General features: G+C 52.0%; 1 protein-coding gene across 1 annotated transcript; it reads right to left on the reverse strand.

The window, feature by feature from the left end:
- Nucleotides 1–10739: 10739 nt before the first annotated feature.
- On the reverse strand, nt 10740–22137 carry LRPAP1 (LDL receptor related protein associated protein 1). Its single transcript, XM_053408951.1, has 8 exons — nt 21932–22137; nt 20490–20634; nt 18579–18703; nt 15837–15957; nt 14677–14841; nt 13725–13807; nt 12043–12219; nt 10740–11155 (listed from the first exon to the last, which is right to left on the reverse strand). Exons 1-8 carry the CDS (start codon nt 22085–22087, stop codon nt 11090–11092), a joined length of 1038 nt encoding a protein of 345 aa, XP_053264926.1. The 5' UTR covers nt 22088–22137; the 3' UTR covers nt 10740–11089.
- Between the last annotated feature and the right edge of the window lie 2107 nt (nt 22138–24244).

Consider the following 24244-nt stretch of genomic DNA (forward strand, 5'->3'; position numbering starts at 1 on the left):
TGAGCTCCCCAGCACCAGGACTCGAGGGGGCAAAGCAGCCCCAAACAGGAGTGGGGCAAGGCTGCCTCTGGGGCTCCTGAATGTGCCAGGGCTTGTCGGTGGGGCCCACACTGTCCTTTGGGCACTGATTGCCCCACAAGAAGGAGAGAGCAGCCTCTCTGGGGGTGGCCAAAGGGGTGCCTCCCCAACGGAGCTGGCCCACTCGTGAGGCAGGTGAAGCAGCCTCCTCAGGTGGCAGAAGGGCCAGAGACAGCCCCCTGCCCATGCTGTTGCTTCCAACACTGCCAGAACAGGAGCAGACAAGCAGCAAGGCTTTGCGGAAGGCCCTCCTCCTCTACATGTTCGGGTGGCAGAAGCAGTTGGGCGGGCAGGGCATAGGGAGCAGAAGGCGGCATGTTCCCCTGCTGCCTCAGGTGGCAGAATGGGACAGGCCCCCACTGCTTCCAGGTGCCCAGCTCCCCTCATCCTTGGCCACTGGCAGGGAGTGGGAGGGCATGACACTCGCTGTCCCTAAGTGCCACTCTGGTGTAGGGCCACCGCTTGCTTTGAGGGTGTTTCTTGCGTCTTTTCTCACGACTACTTTCCCCCAGATGACTTGGTTTGCCCCCTTCGCCTTCTCACGGGAGGCCAGCGCCTGTGCGTCTGGCTAGGCGGGCATTGGAAATGTACCAGGAGGCACAGGGCATTATGACCTCCTCTCCAGCTCAGCCTGGCTGCCTTCAGAAAAACCCAACCTGTGCCCAGGGAGCCTTCAGGAGGGAGGAGTTCATTCTTGGTTTTGGCAGGAGAAAGGAGAGAGGGAGGAAAGCCTGGCAGACTGGGGAGGAGGAGGAAGAGAAGCGTTGGAAACAGACCCCCAGGGCTGCCCACACAGCATTCGCCTCTGGGGGTCTTGTAGGTTTGTGGGGAGCAGATCTGGGTAGCCATAGGAGGCTGACTCAAACAGGAGTGTCCCCCGTCCCTCTGCTTGCCGCCTTCTGGGCACTCCTCTTTGCCAAGTGTGTCACAAAGGCTTCCACCTGCCTTCTCCAAGGTGCCTTTGGCTACACAGTGAGCTACGCACATGCAACACTCTCACTCACACATCTTACCTATGGCCTGGAAAGTGCCAGGCTGGTGGGAGTGCAGGAGGGGACCCCCCCCCCATGTCCCTCTAGGCCAGCGGTTCTCAACCCGTGGGTCCCCAGATGTTGTTGGACTACAACTCCCATCATCCCTGGCCAGAGCTCAGGGATGATGGGAGTTGTAGTCCAACAACATGTGGGGACCCACAGGTTGAGAACCGCTGCTCTAGGCATTGAGGGACTCTGATTCCCAACAGCCAGCAAGGCCAGCAGTTGTGAGTGAAGTCAGGGAGCTGAAGGGCTGGAGATGTTTCCTGCCCCTGCACTGGAAGGTCCCAGGACAGCGGTCACAGCTGGCAGCAGAGCAAAAGCTAGAAGCCCCACAGGGAGTCTGCCTCCAAGATCCTGGGGGGCAAAGGAGAGAGGAGGGCTGCCTGCCGCCCTTCCATGCCTTTCCAGGTTGCCCTTCCCCACCTCTGGACCACCTGGGCCATTGCTGCAGATGGATGCTAGATGGACCATTCAGGCCAGCTCCACACAGCCGGCCTCCTACTTGGAGCAATGCCAGGGGAGCTGTGGGGTCCAACCCCCCAGGTGAAAAGGACAGCAGCTGCTTGGAGAGGAGTAAAAGCAGCAGGGCGTTGGATGGATTTAGAGAAGTGGGAGAGGATGTTTTAATTGGCAATTATACTTCCTCTTGCAGGGTTAAAAATCACCATCCTTATTTCTAGAAGCTATAAGGACAGGTGGTTGCATAACTTTCCAGAACAATTATTATATCTAGGGATTCTTAGGTAGACTTGGATTATTTTCTCCCATTATGTTTCCCATTTAACAAAGACATCACTCTCAGATCGTCTAGTAAACAAGAAAAATGCAAGGTTTACTCACATCAAAAGTCTTGCCAGGGTTCAGCAGATACAGTGGTATAAATAAGACAGGCGATAATCCTGAAATGTTACAAATATCCAGTTCAAAATGGAGATTTTCTCTCTGGAGGAGAGCAAAGAAACGTCTCCCCCCATTGCAATTAGGAAACAGAGCGAATAGTGACAGGAAGAAGTAGAACAGGCTTCCTCAAACTTGGCCCTCCAGATATTTTGGGACTACAATTCCCATCATCCCTGACCATTGGTCCTGCTAGCTAGGGATCATGGGAATTAGTCTCAAAACATCTGGAGGGCCGAGTTTGAGGAAGCCTGGTTTAGAGGCTAGGACATCAAAGAGTCCCCTGTTTGTGATTTTTGTGTGATTTGGGCTGCAGATTCTCCCACATGGGTGTGGAGAGTAGCAGCTGCAAGTGGGGACAGAGGCCCCTGAGGGCCACACTGAGCACCAGGTTATCTCTCGTTCTAGCAAAGAGGCAAGTGGCAGCTGCCAAGGAGGAGGCAAGAGGCAAGAGAGAGAAAACAGGTTGAATGCAGCAAGACCGAAGCTGCCTTATGGTGCATCAAGGCTCTCCAAGATTTCACACAAGGGGACCATCATAGCCTCACCTGAAGATGCTGGGAATTGAATACCTGGGACACTCTGAGTGCAAGGCACACCCTCTACCCACTGAGTCATGGTCCTTCCCCAAAGCAAGCCTGGATGTGCCAGGCATGGAGGGCAGAGAGGCAGCTGCCCCCAGTGCTGGGTGCAAAAGGGCTCATAGCCCAGAGGCCATTCTGGGCAGCTGCCGCCCAGGGTGCTGCACATTCACCACACCTGCCGTCTCCCCCTCCTCCCTCCTGGGCCTTCATCTTCTTCCCCAGGACTCTTGCTGGCACTCGCCTGACCCCTCCACTTCTCCTCTGCTTGAGGCTTGAGGGCAGGAAGGGACACTGGCAAAGCCCTCCTGCACAGCTGGGCATGGCTCTGGCAGCTGCCAGTCACAGGGCAGAGGAAGCAGGGAGCGGAAGCAGGGGCAGTGTCTGTAAAGTGCCCCCCATCCTCCGTGGGACCACAACGTCCTACCCAAAAGGCTGAGGGGGCAGGGAGGAGAGTTGCCTGTTGGAAGAATTGGGGGGAGGGGAGAACCAGCTGTTGTTGTTGTGGCATCTCAGGGCTGCTTGCTGGAGCCCACCAGAAAGGCTTGTGCCCAGGCAGGAGCCCACTGGGGGTGGAAGGAGAGGACAACCACCAGGAGCTTTTCTGCTAAGAACCCCTTTTAGCCTCCACTGGGAGTTCAAGGGGGCTCCCCACTCGCAGACACCTGCCCACCTGTTTCAAATACCCAGCCAAGGTTGCCCCAAGCGGGTGCCCCCTTCCCTGGGTAAAGGCCGCTCTCTGACCTCCCTGAGAGGCAGTGAAGCAGGCAGCTGTTCTCCTGGGCAGGATGCTGGACTGGGCAGGCCAAAGAGGCGGCTGTGGGAGGCTGCCACCCCCTCACCTCTTCCCCTGCCAGCCCCACTGAGGGAGGGGGGCTCATGTCAGAGCTCAGAGCAGAGCCCACACCACTTCCCAAGCACGGAGGGGGTGTTTATTTTTTATTTTAGAACTAGATTTGTATCCCACCCAATCCCCAAATAAACCACTAGAACAAAACAGCCAATGAAATGCAAAAACGTGGTCTGTTGGGGTGAAATGTCTCCACAGCAGCAGGAATGCAGGCGTTAAAATCCACGTTGGCCAAAGCAAACCTGCCCGTCCTCTGGGCCTCTTTCCTTGGGGGCACAGCAGATGGCACCGGACCTGCCCTTTGCCCACTGGTTGGCACAGGAGACACTCTGGTCCTGGGCATGGGTGGGTGAGAGGGGCAGCATAGGGGCAGGCAAAGGGAGCCCCTTCTTATGCTTTCAGGGCTGCTCCAGCCCCGCAGCAAGTTGGCATCTCACGCAGGGCAGCAGCAGCCCCCTGCCCTTGGGTGTAGGAGGGGGTCGCTGTGTGGGTTGCCCTCCCAGGGGGGAGGGGGCTGGGATAACGTCCGCTGGAGGTGCTGCCTCTTGCCCACCTGCAAACTGGAAGAAGGAGCCCCTTCCTTCAGAATGGCTCCCTTGGCACAAGAAGGGCTTCTTTGGGTACAGGAAGATCATGCTGGAGAGACGCATGAAGGTGTCCCTCTGTCTTGGGGGGGGGAGTGCAATGAAGGCTGGCATCCTGCACAGAGGGCAAGGGAGCCACAGACTGTGGTCACAGAGGGGACTGGCAGGCAGATCAGCCCCTCGCCTTCCCATAAAAGAAAATGCAACCCCTCCCTCCTTCAGCCATATCACTTCACGTGGTGGAGGTGGTGGAGGGGTTAACTGGCCTGTCTGGGCGAGAGGGGGAATTGGTGGAGGGAAGGGGCAAAGGCAGGAATGCAGGTCATGCTGGGCCAGCCTGGTGCCTTCCAGATGTTTTGAACTACAATTCCCATCAGCCCCTGCGAGCACAGCTGGCCCCTGTGGTCCAAAATGTCTGGGGAAGGGGAGTAGGACTCCCCGTTAAATAATGCTGTTTCCAGTCTGAGCAAAAGACATTTCAGAATCCAAATATTTGCAGGATTCCAACCTGGAACAGAAAGGCCCACATTTATTCCTTCTGGGAGGAGCAGCTGCGCCGTTTCAGGAAGGAGGTTGCGATCCAGCACTCGCCAGCTAAAGAAATCTTAACACGGCAATTAAATCAAATGGGTTCCAGCTGATTTACGCATTCAAATGCACCCCTTTCCATGCAAGGAGAAAGGCAACTCTAAAGGGTAACTCAGCCTCCTGCCTTCTGCTAGGTCATTTCTCCTCCTCAAAGAGGGTTCCCCTTTCTCTCTCACGCACCTCAAACAGCTCCTTTCCCACGGAGCCGCCTGTCAACTGCAGTTTTTATAAGCTACTTGTATTTTGATTTTTTTATTTAAAATAAATCTGCTGCCAAAGTAATCGGGGGCACCCACTGTATTAAAATGGAGCCATCAAGTAACCTATCAATGGATCAATTGATTATACTGGAGGGGGGGCAGTAAAGCAGGAGACACGCTCGGGAGAGGAGGGGGAAGGAGGTGTTAATTCAGCAGGTGCAGCAGCAGCAGAAAGGAAGACCACACCGCAATTGGAGAAGAAGCACCCCTCACTCCTGCTCCCCACAAAATGGCAAAAAGTCGGCGGTCAAGGGGGGTGGAGTAGGGTTTAAGTGATGGAGAGATTCTACGGCTGGTGGGAGAGCAACCACATACAGCTGCGCTCTGGGAAGCAGGAGGCTTGTGCCCGTTCCAGTGGGCAGGGTGTGCCCTCCTTCTGACGGGAACCAGATCCAGGCAGGGATGCGGGTGGTGCTGTGGTCTAGACCACTGAGCCTCTTGGGCTTGCCGATTGGAAGGTCGGCGGTTCGAATCCCCGCGACGGGGTGAGCTCCCAGTGCTCTGTCCCAGCTCCTGCCAACCTAGCAGATCGAAAGCACACCAGTGCAAGTAGATAAATAGGTACCACTGTGGCGGGAATGTAAAAGGCGTTTCCGTGTGCTCTGGCACTCGTCACAGTCCTCCGTGCATCAGTAGAGGTTTAGTCCTGCTGGCCACATGATCTGTGGACAAACACCGGCTCCCTCGGCCTGAAAGCGAGATGAGCGCCGCAACGCCAGAGTTGCCTTTGACTGGACTCAACCGTCCAGGGGTCCTTTACTTTTGCCTACCAGGCATGGTACGGGGCATTCATCAGAGGGTCTTGGCAGAGTAGCTTCCCCCCAGCCACCCAACCTGGGCGGCCCTGACTAGCTTGGCAACCCAGGAGCGCCCAGTTGTTCCACGGCTTCCTCCTCACACCTTCCTGCTAACTTTAGCGTGCGAAGATGATGAAATCATGTGAAGAGGACAAAAAAGGGGCCTGCGTCGCCCTGAAGCATTTCCCCTCCCCTGAGCGGATAACAGAGGCCACTTCCCTCTGGAACACCAGCCGGCTTAAAGGCTTTGGGTGTGTATGAAAGGGACCAAAGAACTCAACGGACACAAGTTTGCATAATAGGATGGCGGGGAAATTACCCCACCAAACCTGACATTCTCTCAGCAAGCTAAAAACAGGACGTTCGCTTTCAGGCAGACGGTGAAGAGGAAGAACAGAAGAAATATAGAGCAATGCACTTGTTTTATATTTGAATGCGGTTCGGTTAGTTCTGTGCATAAGGTACATTTTGCAGGGATTATGTCAGTATTGGAGAAGCACGACGGTAAATGCGCTAGAAACTGGGGTCAGGGACTCATCCAACTCTGGGAGGACATTTGTCTCTGGTCTACCAAACAAAGAAAACAGCTGTGCTGTGGCAGAGACCTGGCCTCCCTCTCTCTCTCTCTGGCCTCACCAGGTCCCTGGAAGCGGCAGCAGTGACTGCTCTTCCACCCCAGACAACAGAAGCGCCCAGCAGCAGCGGGAGGCTTTTAGCAGGTGCCGGGGAAAAAGTACAGGGAGGGCGCCCACCTGATGTCAATAGGCAGGGAGTTCCCAAGTGTAGGTGCTGCCACACTGAAAGACCAAATTCTTACAAATGCAGATGAGTGGGCTATGGTTTTTTTAAAAATGACATAGCAGTATACAAGTATTTTAGTAAAGAAATTACGGCAGAATAATCTCACAGGCCGGACGGTGTCTATGCTTTTCTTCCTTGGAAAGAGGGAGATGTGTCACAGCCAAAGCAACCCTCCGGTTGGACCAGGGCCGACTGCAGCTGCCTCTGCACCCCTTGGGCCCTGAGCTGGCAGCAAATTCAGCCTTCCCTGCGGCACAGTAGATCATCTCTCTCTCTCTCTCTCTCACGCACAGACGCATGCAGCACCCGGCGGGTGGGGGACGATCCATCACTGCAAGCAAGCGAGCTCCTTCTGGCAGTCCAGCAAACCAAGTCTGACAGGAAGCCCATGCACAGTAAATCAGGAGGAGAGAATTAAACGGCAGCCCAGAATCCAGAGGCTCCCTGGGCAGCCATTGCAGGGCTGCAAATGCACAGAGAGTGTGATTAAAGATGTTCTGCACATCCTGCCAAGGGCCCAGGCAGCTGGGACTCGGATGCCAGCGCCAGCAGCTCCCACAACCCAGCCTTGACCACTGTCGCCGCCTCCTCTGCGGGGGTGAAGCTCACACCCAGGAAAAACAGGCCTGTGCCAAACGCAGAGAGGAGAGGACCGAGTGGGTGGTGATCACAAAAGCAGCCCTTTCAGTCAAGGCTCCCTGAGCAGGCAGTGGGTCTTTGCAGGTGATGTTTCTCACCCCCAAGCCCAGATTTCAGAAAGGATCTTAAGGCAGGCTTGGATTCTGGACTCAAGTGCATCTTATCACCTTGAATCAAGGGTGGCCCCAGGACTGGCGGACAAAGGGGGTGGGGGTGGGGTAGTCTGCCCCAGGTGCCATCTCTGAGGGGGGTGACAAAAAGGCATTCTATGGGAGGATTGCCCCGTCGCCCCCGGGCCTGGCGGTGCGGGCTGGTGCCATCACGCCGTGTGCAGAGAATCGTGCCGCCACCTCTGCAGCTGCAAGCAGAGGATCTTGCTGCTGCTGCACGCAGATTGCCACGCCCCCATGCAGCGGATCAACTCCCCCCCCCCCCGGTGCACTGCATGGCCCCTGCTCTGGGCGCCCATGCAGCTAACTCCGCCACTGGGCCCCAGCCACCTCCAGCTTCCACCTGCAGCTGCTTTCCAAAGACAGAGCAAACCCTCCTCTTCTTCTCCTGGCACGAGGGCACATGTGCCGCCCACCCGCCACCCCTTTGTGGGAAGGGAGGAGAGCAGATGGAGAAGGCAAGGCAACCCCTCCTGGGACAAGACTCTAGTCCGGGGGGCCTTTGAGAAACCAAACTGAAAATGGGACGCACTTCAGGTGAGGAAAATGCAAATGACCATTTACAGGGTGGTGCCAATTTGCATGTGTGATGAAAATGCAAGAGGGGGCCCTAAAGCGATTGGCAGACGGATAAATACACTAGACAGGAAAGTCCTCCAAATGGAGATGGAATGGAAATCTGAAGGCAGCCCTGTTCAGGGAAGCTTTTAATGTTTGATGTATTATGGTATTTTAATATTTTGTTGGAAGCTGCCCAGAGTGGCTGGGGAAGCCCAGCCAGATGGGGGGGTATAAATAAATTATTATTATTATTATCATCATCATCATTATTGCACCCCCCCGCCTTTTCTACCACGCAGCTGGAGTTCAGTCTCATAGAGCTGGTCCTCCTCACCATCAAACCTCCTCTCCTCTCTCAAGATCTGTTGTTTTTGAGGTCCTTTTTGCAACAAAACAGCTTTCCCAAAATGAAACTGGACCCCCGCCCATCGCAGGCCTCAGCCCAGGGACCAGCATCTGAGAGAAGCATCCAACCCTCTCTGTGCCAAGGGATGCGCCACTCATACAGCAGAGGTGCTCCACGGCCAGGCGGGGGGGGGGGGGCTCCCTTGTGGCAGGACCGGGGGAGACTGCAGAGCTCAGCATCTCCAGGGCAACCTGCTTCCTACTCAGAAACGGCCAAGCAATTCAACTAACTTTGTGGCTAAAGCTGTTCCCTGCTGGCGGAAATATGAACCATAGATCCATTTCTTAATGTTGGCTTTTGATTTTACAGTGGTACCTCGGGTTACAGACACTTCGGGTTACAGACTCCGCTAACCCAGAAATAGTGCCTCGGGTTAAGAATTTTGCTTCAGGATGAAAACAGAAATTGCACGGCAGCAGCAGGAGACCCCATTAGCTAAAGTGGTGCTTCAGGTTAAGAACAGACCTCCAGAACTTAACCCGAGGTACCACTGGTATCTTGGCCCTTCTGCTGTTGCATTGTTTTATTATTACGTTTGTATTATTGTAATTGAATTGAGTTCTGCTTTGGAAATCAATATGACTGAACATCAGGCTACAAATATAGCCTAAATAAATACAATTAATATATTAAACTGGGGGGGGGGGGGAATAATGGCCAAGCCAAGAGGACAGCGGAGAAGAAAGCACATGCGGCTCAGAGCCAGCCTGGCCGCAATCGCTCAAGGCAGCACACACAAATCCTGGCCTTGTAACGCAGCGCAGGAACAGCCGGAAGGCTGCCAGAAGCCAGGCCTTGAGAGGTAAAGAGGGGGAGGCTGCGGTGGTTTCCCCCCTCCAAGTTTTCAATTATTGAAGAACACTACAGAGAACTGAAGCCCAGTGGAGCAGCCGGCAAGAAGGCTGTGCCCCAGGATGCCCTCTCGCCCGGTTTCTTTTTCTGTCTTCCACAACATCTCCACCGGGAGAGGCGTGAAGCAGGGCAGACTCTTCTTTTTCACGCGTGCACACACTTGCACGAAGCAAAAGGAGGGTGCTGTCAAGCAGCTCCCATTGACTGCAAGGTGGCTGGCCTAGAAAAAAAGGCCCTGGGGAGCCGGTCTGCTGTCATCCCTGCCTTTGTCTGCCCCCCCCTCCTGCCCACTTTGCTATTCAAGTGATGGAGGCAGAGAGAAATGTCCTTGCACTGGAGGAGAAATGGGCTTCTGTTGCACCAGCAAGACTGTGGCCATTTCAGACCCTTCTGTGTATTCGCAGCAGTGAGCAACTACCAGATTTTTCCATGTGTTAGATGAGGTTTTTTGACTCAAAAATCATGTAAAAAAACTGGGGTCATCCTATACACAGATAGCGGGGGGGGGGGGGAAGCTGCGCGCTGCTAGCCAGCTGGTTAGCGGGTGCACAACTCCCCCCCCATGCCGTTGTGAGAGGTGTGTGTGCTCTAGGGAGCATGTGTGCAACTCCCCCTGTTCAGGGAAGTTTTTAAATCTGTGATATTTTAGTGTATTTTTGGTTTCTATGGAAGCCGCCAAGAGTGGCTGGGGAAACCCAGCCAGATGGGCGGGGTACAAATAATAAATTATTATTATTATTATTTAAAAAAGCTCAACAATTTTGAGCCTCATTTTCTTTAAATTCAGTCCCCCAAAATCGGGGGCCTCTTATACACGGAAAAATACGGTAATCAAAACCACAGAGATGCTAAAGCAAATTAATCAATGCAAAAATCGCTAGAACGCCAGGACTAGGATCCCATATTGAGTCCCTGCTCAGTATGCGTCTGGCTAAAAGGTGCCTGACTGAGCTAGTCTTGATCCAATATTTTCATCACAGGGGTTTCCCCAAAGCACAGCTTCCTGCTGGGAGGGGCCATCCAGGGACCCTGGCCAGGACCCCCCCCAAGTCACCTTCCTGTTTCCCCCAACTGTGTCCTCCTGCCAGCCGCTGTGAGATGGGAAGCCCAGGGAAAACGGCAAGCACTCCAGCGCAGCGAAGCTCCTGCAATCATTACAAGACCAAGACCTTAGTCGGACCATTTATTTCGCAAAATGTAACAGAAACGCAGAATTAAACGAAAGTGCCCAAGCTACTCAGTGTCATTCCTAGCAGTGCAACTCCCCCCAGTTCCCCACATGCTCTCAAGGGAAACCACCCCACAGGCAGCCTCAGTTTCCCCAGGAGCCGGCCAGCCCCCCTCTCAGAGGAAAAGGTCTACCCAACGCTCTCGGCTGGTGAGGAGGAGCAGAGGACCCTGGAGAGAAGAGCAGGACGAGGACTCAGCAGCAACAGGCACCCTCTCCTCCTCCTCTGCTGGCTATAGGAAAGAGGAGGATGAGGAAGGAGAAAGGGGGATTCTGCCTATTTGGCTGGTCTCTCCAGGGTCCTTTTGCACCGCACACTTTGCACACACAACAACTTGGTCCTTGCAGGTGCCACAGCAAAGGCACACATGATCATGGTTCTTCTAGGCTCAGGGGGTCAGGCTCACGGCTATGTCCACATTTTGCTCCTTTATTCAGGAGGAGAAATCAACACAGTGCATGAAAATCTTTAGCAACCTCCCCACCTGCCAATGTGCCTCCCAGCAGTTAAGTGACTTCTCCAAACCTTCCCTTTCCTTCCACACCCCTCTCTCACTTCAAAGTCTTCTCTTCTGCAGTGCTTTGAGGCCTTCGTGACCAGAGGCTTAAAAGATTCACCGATAGGAGTGATTAGGAGAGAAACTAGGAAGGCGGTGGCTGTACCAAAGACAATTTGCACCAGAATTTTAAGTAATTATATAAACCTCGGGATATACTGATTTTGATCAATGTACAGCGACCCTATGAGAACAAGGAAGTTTCAAAGTTCATTGTGCTGAAGGCCTCTGGAAATTCTGGTGGACAAGTCCTGAAGATGTTTCTTGACCTGAGAAGACAAGAGACAGGTGCATGTCAGCGTAAGGGAACGGGTTGTTGGGAATCTGAATACGTGCAGCTTCGCAGAGTCAATTGGGGTTTGGCAGACAGCCAAGGCAATGTGAAGGAGTAAGTCTGCCTGGTGATACAGAGGCATGGAGACCGCTCCCTGATTGGTCAAGCTCTCTCAAAGGAGTGATGATTTATGGCCTACTGACTGGAATGTGAGAGTTCGGGAGTTCTGTGGTTCAGTGTCAGTGTAGGAGTTGTGTAAGGGAGAGCTAGTCAAAGATCCGTGTTCTGTTCCTCTAAATAGCCCACTGTATATAATAAACACCTAACTACAAGTTCCTGGTTCCTGCTTCGTCCATCCTGTCTGCAGCCAAGTTGCCAATTGCTTTCGTGAACTCTGCGTTTACTCTGCTAGGTCTGGCTAAGGTCCTGCAACTAGTCAGAAAGTTGCAAAACACCAATAGGTTTTTCCAATGTGAGTGCAGCTCAGCCAAGAGGCAAACAGCTGCTTGCTCCTGCTACTTTGAATATGGCTGCACCAAGGAATCCTGCCCGGACACATGCAAGCAGTGTGAGGCCAAAGCCATTCTGGAAGGGGGTCCGAGGAAGAGCAGCGAGGTGTCAAGGGGGGATTGGGGGGAGCAGTTCTTAGGATCTTGGGGCGCTGGAAGGACATCGCCCTGGGACCAGCAGTGCCTGCGCATTTGTGGACAAGAAGATCGCTTAGGAAGCCACTCACACCCCGTTCCATCTCCAGCACTGTCTCCCCTCAAACAAGGCTGGCTCAGATTTCCCGCCTCTCCCTGAGACCACAGAGCACCCCCAGGTGAATGTTCAGGGGGGGTGAAGAACGGGGGCTCCCCTCCCAGAGGCCCCCCTGTGCACCTTGTAGCCCAGCTCCTTGGTCTTCTCCTCCAGCATGGCGGTCTTCTCCTTGTTGCGGCTGAGATGCTCCTCGTCTCCCATCCCTTCGATGTGCCTCATCTTCTGGTGCGAAATCTCCAGCTGCTTCTGGTAATGGTGGTGCTTCTCCACCTTCGCTTCAAAGTGTTTCAGCTCTTCCTAGAAAAGCAGGAGAGATCGATTCTTTTTATCAGTAGCTGAAAGAGCTCAAAGGGGTTTATGATAAATACGCAGGGGGGCACAGCGGCGTCCCGTGCCCTTGAGGAGGTCCTCAGCACCCATGTCACAGCAGACCCCCCGCTCGATCCTTTGCACCCTCAACCGCCCAGAGAAACAAGGAAGGACAGAGAGCGCAACCATGTCATGTGGAAATGTTGTGGGTGGCAGAAGATATATTGTTTATTAATATCCTTCCTAACTTGCTAGGGATGCAGGTGGCGCTGTGGGTTAAACCACAGAGCCTAGGACTTGCCGATCAGAAGGTCGGCGGTTCAAATCCCCGTGACAGGGTAAGCTCCCGTTGCTCAGTCCCAGCTCCTGCCAACATAGCAGTTCGAAAGCACGTCAAAGTGCAAGTAGATAAATAGGTACCGCTCCGTGCGCTGCTCTGGTTCGCCAGAAGCAGCTTAGTCATGCTGGCCACATGACCCAGAAGCTGTACGCCGGCTCCCTCGGCCAGTAAAGCAAGATGAGTGCCACAACCCCAGAGTCGGCCACGACTGGACCTAATGGTCAGGGGTCCCTTTACCTTTAACTTGTGCTGGCAAGTTCCTTTACTTAGCCGAGTTACATTCCCCTTTTTACACGCACAGCAGATATCTGGTTGCAGGCTTGTGTGAGCCTCTCACTATTATACAATTCAGTCTGTCTCAGATTGAATTGTACGTTCCTGGTAAGATCCCTTGAATCCCTCTTAAAAGAATAGAAGCCACGATCTTAGTCAATAAAAGGCATTTACTTACATCAGTTCACAATTGGATCCCTGAAGGCAGACTTAGTTACAAATATGTACATGTGGATCTACCCCATATGGGGGAATAATCCCAGTGCTTCTGCTAGCTGAGAGCTAACAGAGCAGTCCTAGCTAGAAGCTGGTCAAACAAAGAAGGAAGTGAAAAAGAGAGAGGTATGCTGTGTGACTCCTCCTTTTGTTACCTGGACAGGTAAGGTCACGCCCACCTTCTATCACATGCAAGAGGAAGGATGCTCCAGCCAGGAGGAAGAGGAAGTTCCGACTGGCTGGACCAAACATTCCCTTGCGTGTCTTCTCTAGCATTACAAGGAATGTTGTACTTGACTGCCTCTCATGGGTCACATCCCACAAGTCACAGCACTCCCCCCAAACACACACACCTGATCCTTTGCACCCTCAGCCACCCAGAGAGAACAAAGGAAGGACAGAGAGCACCAGGACCATCTCTTCCGCAAGGAACGCGAAGCATTTCTCAGACGGAGGCATTTGTTACAAATCAGTCTGGGGCCCCTTCCAAACTCAGCTCCTCCAGATGCCAGACTCGTTTCTGATTAACGCAGCGCAAGGCACCCAACCGGAGCCCCCGCTCCCCCCGAATGTTAAAGCAAGAAGGCATTTGTGTCTTGGCCAAGAGGATGATCAGAATTAAGCCAGAAAAGCCCCCAAACCAGAGAGGTTGAAGCCAACATACCCGAAGTGATTCCAGCTCTTTCTCTGTGAAATTGGTGGATTTCGCCAGATCCCACAAGTCAATCACTCGGGGCTCCTCAAATTCTGGAGGGACAAAGGAGATTTCTGTGTGGAAACTCGAACAGCGGCAGCTGGATTGCAAAAAAGGCTTCACTGCTATTTGTTCTGCACTCAGGAAATACTTGTGCACGAAAAGAGAAAGTATCTCCCCTCTATTAAACTCCAGCTGAGAAGCTCCTGGAGTTCTGTCCATCTTATTTCAATTGTTCAAAGAGTGAGAAAGGGAAAACCTCAGGAGAGCGGTTGGCTGCATCAGGATCAGGCCAAAGGGGGCCCACATGCTGGCTCCTACAGTGGGCAACCAGGTGCCCCCAAAGAGAAGCAGCCCCCAAGCAAGACAGCAGCCCCACAGCCCGCCCCCATCCTGCGACTTCCAGCCGCAGCATCCAGGCACATCGGCTTCCCTATCCTGTTGCCTTGACAGCCACCCTCCCTGCCAGCCCAAATGCCGCTCCCCACAGGCGCCCAAGCGGTTCCCCCAAACGATCACCTGGAATCACACAGGGCTGCCAAGGGGGGGGGGTCAAAAGCAGATCTTTCTCCAATGCGAGAGGACAGTTGTGGAATTTGTGAAGGCAACGATGAGGGATTGGCCAAGACCAGGGGTAGGCAAACTATGGCCTGGGGGCCGGATCTGGCCCTATCGCCTTCTCAATCCGGCCCACGGACAGTCTGGGAATCGGCGTGTTTTTACATGAGTAGAATGTGTCCTTTTATTTAAAATGCATCTGAGTTATTTGTGAGGCATGGGAATTCGTTCATTCCCCCCACAAGGTCTGAGGGACAGTGGACTAGCCCCCTGCTGAAAAAGTTTGCTGACCCCTGGCCAAGACCCACCTGCGCCCCGGCCAGATAACCCGCAGGTGCAAGCGGGGGGGGGGGGGGAGACCTACCGCTGGAGTCGTCATAGCCCTGGTGGGTGACCCTGCGCAGCCGCTCAAAGCCCTGGTTGATGCTGTGCAGCTTCTCCTTGAGCTCAGAGTGCTTCTGGTGCAGCAGGTCGTGCTTGCGGGGAATCTCCTCCTCTTCCAGGCCGGAGATCATGTTCTTGTGGACGTCTGGGAGGGGCGAAACGGAAAACACCATCAGCCAGAGGAAGCCGCAGGTGGGAAGAAGGCTCCCAAAGTAGGGTGGATAAAAATCAATGATTTTTTAAAAATAAATTTTTAAAAAATCTACTTTTTTTTATTTAAACCGGATGTTTAAAATAAAATGCTTTCGGAGGAAAAGTCTTTCTAAAGATTTTCTGTTTAAGTTACATTATAGTCCAAATGCTATTCATCAGGAAAAAAAGATTTGTTTTAAGTTTTTCATGTGTGCTAAAACTCAGTCTAAGGCGTGTGTTTTTTAAAAAACATTGTTTAACCACATCAGTTAACAAACATGGATACATATGCTATAATGTTATCATTTAGTTAAATAAATTGTTTAAATTGTTATTAAGGAAATGATTATTTTTCTCCTTCCAATCAAGCACAGCAGAAAAGTTGCCCAAATATAAACAGTTAACTTAATTTCATAATTCTCTGCCTAAGTATTTCAAATCATTTTCGATGTAACTGTAAAGACGACTCTGAAAATTTATTGTTCCAAAAATGAAACCTTCATCTGGTTGTAAATATGCAAGAATGAGTCTTTCCATAAAAGAAATGACTTAAATAAAGTCTTACTGACTAGTGATTTAAATCATGATTTAAATCAAATCCAGCCTGTCCCAGAGTGAGGGGTGGGATTACCTACGGGGGTCAAGGGGTGGCAGGAGGTGAAAGTCTAACACCAGCGGCTGTTAAGATAAGATAAAGGATTAAGATCGGAACTATGATATTGGGAATAAACAAGAGAGACAAAGCAGGAACAAGAAATAAAAAATTTTCTCTTGACCAGCCAAAACATGGGAAGTCTAATTAAAATATATAATTTGGATTGTATAATTGGCTTTATTATTTGTATTTTGATGTGGGAAGATATGATATTCTATCAATTGGAGTGTTATTAATGAAAAATGAATAAAAATTATTTACAAAAAAGGGGGTGGCAGGAGGGGTGGAAATACCTTCCGTCCGACTGACGGTCTCCAGCAAGATGTTGTAGTCCTGGACTTTCTCTTTGTGGTGCCTGAACTCCCTCCACAGCTTGTCCAGCTCTTCCTCAGTGAACTTGCCTGAAGTTTTGGCCTTGAAGAGAGATCCAAGGAAGAAAAGTAGCAGGAGGGTGTTACGGAAATTACGGAGGAGGGGAGCATCTTTAAAATTGTTAGATGTTACAAATATTATGCCTGAATGTATCCTTTCAAATTGACAGCTCAGGGAAGTTACCTAGCTTTAAAAATAATATAAAATCAGCTCCTTTGCCAGTTCCCTCCATTCCAAAGCTATTTTCCCCTTGAAAAAGGACTCCAGGAAGTTCCCAGAGGTGACAATTGCTGAACTGATTGTTGGCCAAGGAAAGCCTAATCCCATCCAAAGACTTGCCAAGGGGCCAGACATGCAAAGGAACTTCTATTGTACTTTGGGTGGTGGGACTTCAGAGGTGTTTGCCTATGCTCATCTTACACCCGAGTCTTGCCCTGCCATGTCTGCTTAGGCTAATCTTGTACCAAGGACTCCTCTGGACCTTTTCCCCAAGGTTAAACTAGTGTAACCCCTGTCTACCCCTCCCCTTTGGTGACATGTCAGGGATGTAGCAATGATGCTGTACGAACTGTATTCTGGGATATGGTGGGAAAGTTTTAAAAGTCCTTGTCTCCCCATCCTCGGGGTTCAAAATTCCTCTTTGAACCTGATGCGCAATAAACTTTGGTCTACAGCTATTTGCTCTGGTTGGTGGCTGGAATCCTTCCTTTATTCTGCAGGGACCTGCAGGCTCTGCCCGACCAGCTGGGGGACTGAGCAGCCTCACACCTAGATTTTTCAGTATCAAGGGTAATCCCACACTTTGCCAACTGGGCAGAGACACAGCGTTTTGTGGAATATCCTGTTTTGGAAGGTGTTGGACTGCAACGTGGGGCACACAAAATTTCTTTGAGTCCTGCTGCTTTGTCCTACAAATTTTCTCTCCCTGGAAATCCTGTTTTGAGGCACCTGATTTTGGGGCGAGGCAATTGCAGGCCAGATGCCTTCAGTTCCCCAGAACAGCCAACAGCAAGAAGAACACAACTGATCAGGGTGAGAGAACGTCATGGAGGCGAAATGTTTCCTCTCTCACCTTTGCGGACAGAAAATTGCCACTGGTTATGTTGGAGCTGAGGAATCAGCGCTGGGAGGGACCTCAAAAGTCATTTAGTCCAGCCCTCCCAGTTGGTGCAGAAAATCCACAACTGCCGTTCCTAATTTCCACGGTTCCTGACTCAAGGGAAGCAGCTCTCACTACAAGAAGCAAAAGAACTGGGAACCAGGAGGAACGATGCCCCCCTCACCCCTCCCTCGGAGAGACCGGGCTTAATAATGCAGGAGCAGCCTGCAGGATTAGGCCAAAGGGGATTCCCAGCAACCCAAATTAAGGGGTGTTATGGGACTTCTAAGGTCTTATATATATAAAATAAATGTTCATAAATGTGCAAGCCAAACATGTACATAAGTATATAAACTACGTGTCTGAAATAGTACAGGAGAACAATCCTGAAGCCATTTTGACTCTTCCAAATAGACTTCAAATATTTAGCTGCAAGGAGGTAGGAAATGGGAAAAGCTTACACCTCCCTGTAAATACAGCCTGGCCAGTATCTGTTACACTGAGCACACTCTCAATATGCGTAAAGAGATTCAGGAACTAAGGATCTACCATCTCCAAGGAATGGCCAGGCTACCCAGAAAAGGCAATCAGATAAAGCCTTATCAGGTATCCTGGCAGACAGGAGAGAAGCAACACCCTCAAATTTCTGCTGGGGAGCACCTCCTTCTGTGATGTATGGATGGTGTTTGGGGGGGTCTTGAGCTACAGGGGAGGCAATCTCAAAAGTCTCTATAAAGGCTTGCACACCAATGTTCTGGGTTCCCCTCCTGCCTCCCTGTGTGGGGTGAGCGGGGGACCCTGTTGCAACAGTTTAATAAAGATCAGGCTTACTAGATCCTTTGCTTCTCAGTATTCTCTGGTTGGCCCCTGCTATTTGCTCCTACCAATAGGGAACCCACTTAAGGACTTTATATGGGCTCTGGTATAATGAAAAGGGAGCAGTTTTTCTTAAAACAGGGGCATAGAGCTTCTGGCAGTGGAGCCAGAGCACAGCTCTCAGGGCCAAGAAGCTTCTTCCAGCTAGCAAAAAGATGTGTGTGGAACTGTCACCAGAAAATAGGGGGTCCCCTTTAATGGACCCACTGCCCTTCTTAAAGGACTCAGCGTCTCCCAAGGTCACTATCAGTCAAAGATGTATTTCCCTTGCGAGACTTAGGCTGGGAGGCATCTATAGGGCAGAATGCTCCAAATGATGGTTCCCATATCTATCTATCTATCTATCTATCATCTATCTATCTATCTATCTATCTATCTATCTATCTATCTATCTATCTATCAACTATCTATCTATCTATCTATCTATCTATCAATCATTACAGCCGAGCTCTGGAATCAGATGTGAGTCTTTCTGTGGGGAAAGGGGCCTCTGCATCTGCAGGGGGGCAGGGAATCTGTAGGTACAGGGTTAGGGTTCAATGTCCCCCCAATTGCTGATCGCTTCTCCCTGTGCTGGCATTCCTATTAGACTAGCAAATCAGGGGCTGGATCCACACACCTGCTGACATTGTGGACACAACAGGACCACCCCCCCCCCAGCAAAAACAAAGCACATTCAAAGACAGACCTTGTTCCAGAGCTTCTCCAGCCGGGGATCATCGAGCACATCGTTCTCCAGGCTGTCTTTGACGTAGTTTGTGTCTCCCAGCTGTGCGTCTTTCTTCCCATCCATTCCATACTTGGCCAGAATCACTGGAGGGGCAACAGACGGGTTGCACAAATTTTAAGGAACACACACATAGCAGGCACCCCTCTCCCTAAAAAAACAACCCCTGATCCTTCACCCTTCAACAATTTAAGAAATGTTTTCTGGGAAAATAGACACTTCATTTGAGTGTATTAGACAGTTCAGAGAGCAAAAGCAAGGCCATCTTTAGCCTCCAGCTGGACTGTGAGATCTGCTTCCAAACAGACAGAAGGAAGTGAAGTTCTTGCTAAAACCATTCCTCCACAGCCAGCAGTCTTTACATTTGCAAGCCTGCAGCCCTGTTAATAGATAAACATCTTGTTAGGAATGGGACCCAATCTTACGTCAATAGATTCTGTACCTGTGTATGCAGCATTTCAATAGATGCTCTGGCAAGCCAGGAAAAACAAGGATCTGGTATTGCTCAAATCTCTGAATGACAGACATGCAAATGTGTTGCAGAAACCTGAGCTCTGAGCTTGGCCTGAGTTACATGTGCAACCCATTTTTGTGGTGCATGGTGCTTTTGGCTGGTCTTTGGGCTAAGGGGCTGGGCAATTTATAAAGCCTTTGAAAGTTGCTACACACCTTTGTTCTGGGTCCTCACCTCCTTGCAAGTTCTGGGGGAAGGGACTCTGTTGCAACACAAAAATAAAGATCTTCCTTGCTTTCTGCCTTGCTCCTGCCTCCATTCGTTCTTCTCTGACTGATAATGAACTTGGGGGGGGGGTACCAGGTCTCTTGGTGGGAGTTGGACTTTAAAGGCCATCACCAATTTTTTTGTATGTCAGAAGCAAGACCAAAAAATGCTGAGTGACACTGATCTGCCAGGCCCGTTTGTTCACTTTGCCAGAAGCGGGCAAAGCCAAATTTAGTGGACCACTGGTCATTGTCCAGGGGGCAGTCCGTTTCCCCCACAGGCATCTAATGTGCCATTATGGGAGAGAGAATCCTGGATTAAAGGGACTTCGGTCTGACTCAGCAAAGCAACACATGCCTGCCCAGGACCACAAGGGCAGTCTTAGGACCATATCTCCACCAAGCATCAATGGTTAGGGCATCCTGAAGAGGTCTTCCTGCTTAGGAAAGGTCAGAACATCTTGAGGGACCAAGGGGGGTGCTAGAAGCAGTTCTAGTGAAAACTGCAATTTCTTGAAAGTGGAGGATATTTGCACCCAGAACACTGCCCTGCTTCTCACCCAGGACTGCCCCAAATCCTGCTCTTGTATCTTCCATCTAACAGCAGGTGGAGACACCAAAACAGGTATCCCCAGGCAAATGGCCCCCTAGCAGCCTGGGAAGCCAGTTTGTTGTGCCCAGAAGCAGCCAGCAAGAAAGACAATGGGACACTTGCCTCCTCCTGGGAAAACCTAGCAGAAAGGAAGCTCAGGCAAGAGCTGACCTTGAAGCAGCCCACAGCTTGCAGCCAGCTCCGCAAGAGCCAGCAGAGCTTTTCACGCTCAGGAATTTTTGCAGAACACAGAGCCAGTTAAATTGCAAAACACTTTGCAGGAAGTTCTGCAGTGACTCAGAGGGGAGCTTCCATGCAAAGAACCCAGATGAACGAAAGCTGCTCCCACAGCCTCTTAGATCTCTTGACACCAGATGCATCAGTGAGTTGTAGCCAACAGTTCCTCAATTTTCACTGCACCACAGCCTGTCTGAACGCATTAGACAGCTGAGGCATGCAGAATTCTAATGGCAAGGGGTGGTTTTCCTATTCATTTGGGGTTTCTTTTAAAGAGCCTCAGTGATCCAAAGCTGGGTCTACAGAATAGAGCAGTTCTTTACCATTTAGATTGCGCCTGAGCTTGGCTTCCTTCTCTCCATCTTCATCCAGCCCTTCGGCCTTCAGTTTCTTCCAGCTCAGCTCATCCTTCTCCTGAATTTTTAGATCGCTGTGTAGCTCTGCCAATTTAACAGCAGAGAGGTGGAGCTGCAAAAACAGAAGGTATTTGGGGAGGTGGGGGAGAGGAGGGTCTGAATCAGTTGCACTGAGAATCAAATTCAAGTGATGTTTAGCTTCCCTAGAGGGAAGATCTGCTCCATGAAGGGTCTCCTCCATTCTTTGGGGCAGAAACATCATGAACAAGAGTCCTTTCCGGGGAGGTATTCGGCTGCGGCAGTGAGGAGGGGGACCAGGGAGATGGAGGAAGGGGCCAGACTGCCTTGATGCTGCCTCCCTGCTTGCCCCCTCTCCCATTGACAAGACCTCTTACCAAAATCACCCCCCAACCGGACCTGCCCTAAACGGACGAGAAAGATGCAGGCTTTTAAAAAACAACGAGGGAGGGACACAACTCATTGCTTGCCTGTTCAGACTGGATTCCCGCCCCTCTTGAATGTGCCTCCCCACCCCCAGGCAAGAGTCCGTAGGAGGATGACCAGGCACTTTGGAGAGACCACCATCTGGTGGGGCGGCTGAAGATTAACCCCTCCGGGCGCCGTCCAGGCGGGATCCGGCTAAAGATTAACCCTGCCCAGCAACCCGCCATTGAGTGGGGCGCCAGACCCGTCCGGCCTCAGCCGCCTGGATCCAGGAGACGTTGCTGGACGCTCCCCCAGCACCTTTCCCAGCAGGCGGGGGGGGCAACTCTTTCCCCGCTGGGGGTCTTCCAGAGCCGAGCTGCCAAGTGGCCCGATGGAGGCCAGCAGGGGCCGCTCCTCCGAGAGGGTGGGAGGCTTCGTTGCGAGAACGGAGGCTCCGACTCGACGTTAGGAGTAACTTTCTGAATACGAAATCGGATTTCTTTTGCATTCCTGCGCCGCTTTCCGTTCCAATGAACCCCGGAGCGGCCTCCCCTTCCTTGGAGGTTTCCCAGGCGAGGTCGGAGCCCCGCATTTCCAGGGGCTGGACTAGATGCTTCTTGCGGGGGGCTCCCTCCCGACGCTCTGGGGCGAGGGGGGATCCCGTGACGTCGGGGGCGGGGGGGCAGGAATCTCAGCAGGACGATCTCCGCTGGGAAACCCCCCGAGAAGGAGAGCCCGACGTCAGAGGATCCCCCCTCGCCCCAGAGCGTCGGAAGGGAGCCCCCCCAGAACCATCAAGCAACGCCCCCCCTTCGACGGTGGGAAGGTCTGGCCTCCCCTTCCTTGGAGGTTTCCCAGGCGAGGTCGGAGCCCTGCATTTCCAGGGGTTCCTGGGGGGGCTCCCTTCCGAGGGGGGATCCCGTGACGTCGGAGGGGGGTTTCCCGGCGGAGCTGGATGCCCCCGGGGTCCCTTTCCGACTCACCCGCTGCGCCTTCGCCCACACCTGGCTCAGCTTGACCAGGCGGAATTCCGCGGGGGGCGCCGCCGCCTTGGCCTCCTCGTTGGCCTCCCGCGAGTACTTGCCTCCCGCCGCCGCCTGCACGGCCAGCGCCGCCAGGAAGAGCCGCGCCCGGAGCATCGCGGAGCTGCCAGCGGAGAGACGCCGAGCAAGGAGAACTACGCCTCCCGGGATGCACCGCGCGGACGCACGGCGCCCTCGCGTGACGCAAAAGACGCGCGCGCCCTCTCTCGCCCGTCCTGATTGGCCGCCCAACAGCCGGACACGGCCGGCTTGCTGATTGGTTAAGAAGGGGAAAGGCGGGGAGGAAAGGACGTCCTCCTCCTGCCGTCACCCATAGAGATAGGAAAAGGGTAGAGAGAGCTGCTGCTGCTGCGACGCCTCCTCCTGCGCGCAGCCTCAGAGTGGGGCGTCTTCCTCTCCCCCCCCAATTTTTTTTATTGATTTTCGACATTTACCCCCAAAATACCCTAACAAAACACTCAACAAAGAAAACCACATTACACAATAATAAATACAAAGAAAAAATGTTTCTTCAATTACCTAATTCTCATTCCATTGATAACTGACTTCCTCGAATCCCCTCTAACTGAATCTCACTATATCACCTATTTAACAGTTCTCCAAATTCATATTTCTAATAATATTGACTCCTTTCATTTACTAACCTCTTCTCCTTTATTAATAATCTAGTCCTTAATGTTTACTATCCTATATTCTTGTTCTACCCCATAGCCTATTTATTATTTCCAAGAATTTTCTCTTTATCTTCTATCACAATATTTAGCTAGATGTGCCTTAAATTTCTTCCAATCCTCTTTTCTTCCTGGTCGCGGATTCTTCCTGTCTGGTCAGCCCGCTCCAAAAAGTCCAGCATCTTCACCTGCCATTCTTCTATTCGTGGCATTTCTTGCGGAGCCGCTTTCATTTTCTCTCCCCCAACGTGAACATTTGAGAGGGGCGTCTGCCTCACACGTAGCCGGCCCTGCTGCACCTCTACTTTCTTATCTCTGCGGCGTCCCTGTCGCTTTCCGATTGGGCGGGATCCCCGACAGGCGCCCTCCCTCTCCTCTTCCCAATTGGTCTCTTGCAAGAGCCTCGCGGCAGCTATTGGCCAAAGACCCGTCCATCTGGGCCTCGGGAGCGGCAGCCCAGCCAGGGGCCTCTCTCTACCTTCGGAAAGGAATGGGCGGCGCCGCCTTTTCGTTGCCACGGCAACCAGGTGCGCCGAGGGAGGAGCGAGCGCGGCCCCGCCCCCTGCCCTCCCTCGTAAGGACTCCAAGCCCCGCCCCCTGGAGATAGACTGCCTCTGCAGTTGGAGCTTCGATGGGAGCCTCAGAAGAGCCTGGCTGCTGGATGATGATGATGATGATGATGATAATAATAATAATAATAATAATAATAATAATAATAATAATAATAATAATAATAATAATTTTTATTTATACCCCGCCCTCCCCAGCCAAGGCCGGGCTCAGAGCGGCTTACAAGCAATAATAAAACAAGATTAATGATTACAACTTAAAAACAAAAATAAAATACAACATTAAAATAATGGAACATTAAAATATTAAAATGTAGCCTCATCACAGGAGAAGAAAGGAAAAAGGAAAGGGGAGGGGATCAAGTTGATTCTAAGCCAAAGGCCAGGCGGAACAACTCTGTCTTACAGCCCCTGCGGAAAGAAATCAGATCCTGCAGGGCCCTGGTCTCATGAGGCAGAGCGTTCCACCAGGCCGGGGCCAGTGTTGAAAAAGTAATGTAACTTCCTTAGGGCCCGTGACTTCTAGGGTGTTGCTATTTATGGACCTTATGGGGCATACCAGGAGAGGCGGTCCCGTAGGTACGAGGGTCCTAGGCCGTGAAGGGCTTTAAAGGTCAAAAGCAGCACCTTAAATCTGACCCTGTACTCTACCGGGAGCCAGTGCAGCTGGAAAAGCACTGGGTGAATATGCTCCCATGGCAGAGACCCCGTGAGGAGCCTCGCTGCAGCATTCTGCACCCGCTGGAGTTTCTGGGACAGCTTCAAGGGCAGCCCCGCGTAGAGCGAATTACAGTAGTCAAGCCTGGAGGTGACCGTCGCATGGATCACTGTGGCCAGGTTGGGGCGGGAAAGGTAAGGGACCAACTGCTTGATGCGGCAAAGGTGGGAAAATGTCGCCTTGGCTGTTGCTGTAACCTGCGCCTCCGTGGAAAGGGAGGCGTCAAGGATTACACCCAAACTCTTAACGGAAGGCAATGGCACTAATTGGATCAGGGCCAAGGGGCCAAGCAGAT

Source organism: Podarcis raffonei, chromosome 11 (genome assembly GCF_027172205.1).
Source record: "Podarcis raffonei isolate rPodRaf1 chromosome 11, rPodRaf1.pri, whole genome shotgun sequence".
NCBI lineage: Eukaryota > Metazoa > Chordata > Lepidosauria > Squamata > Lacertidae > Podarcis > Podarcis raffonei.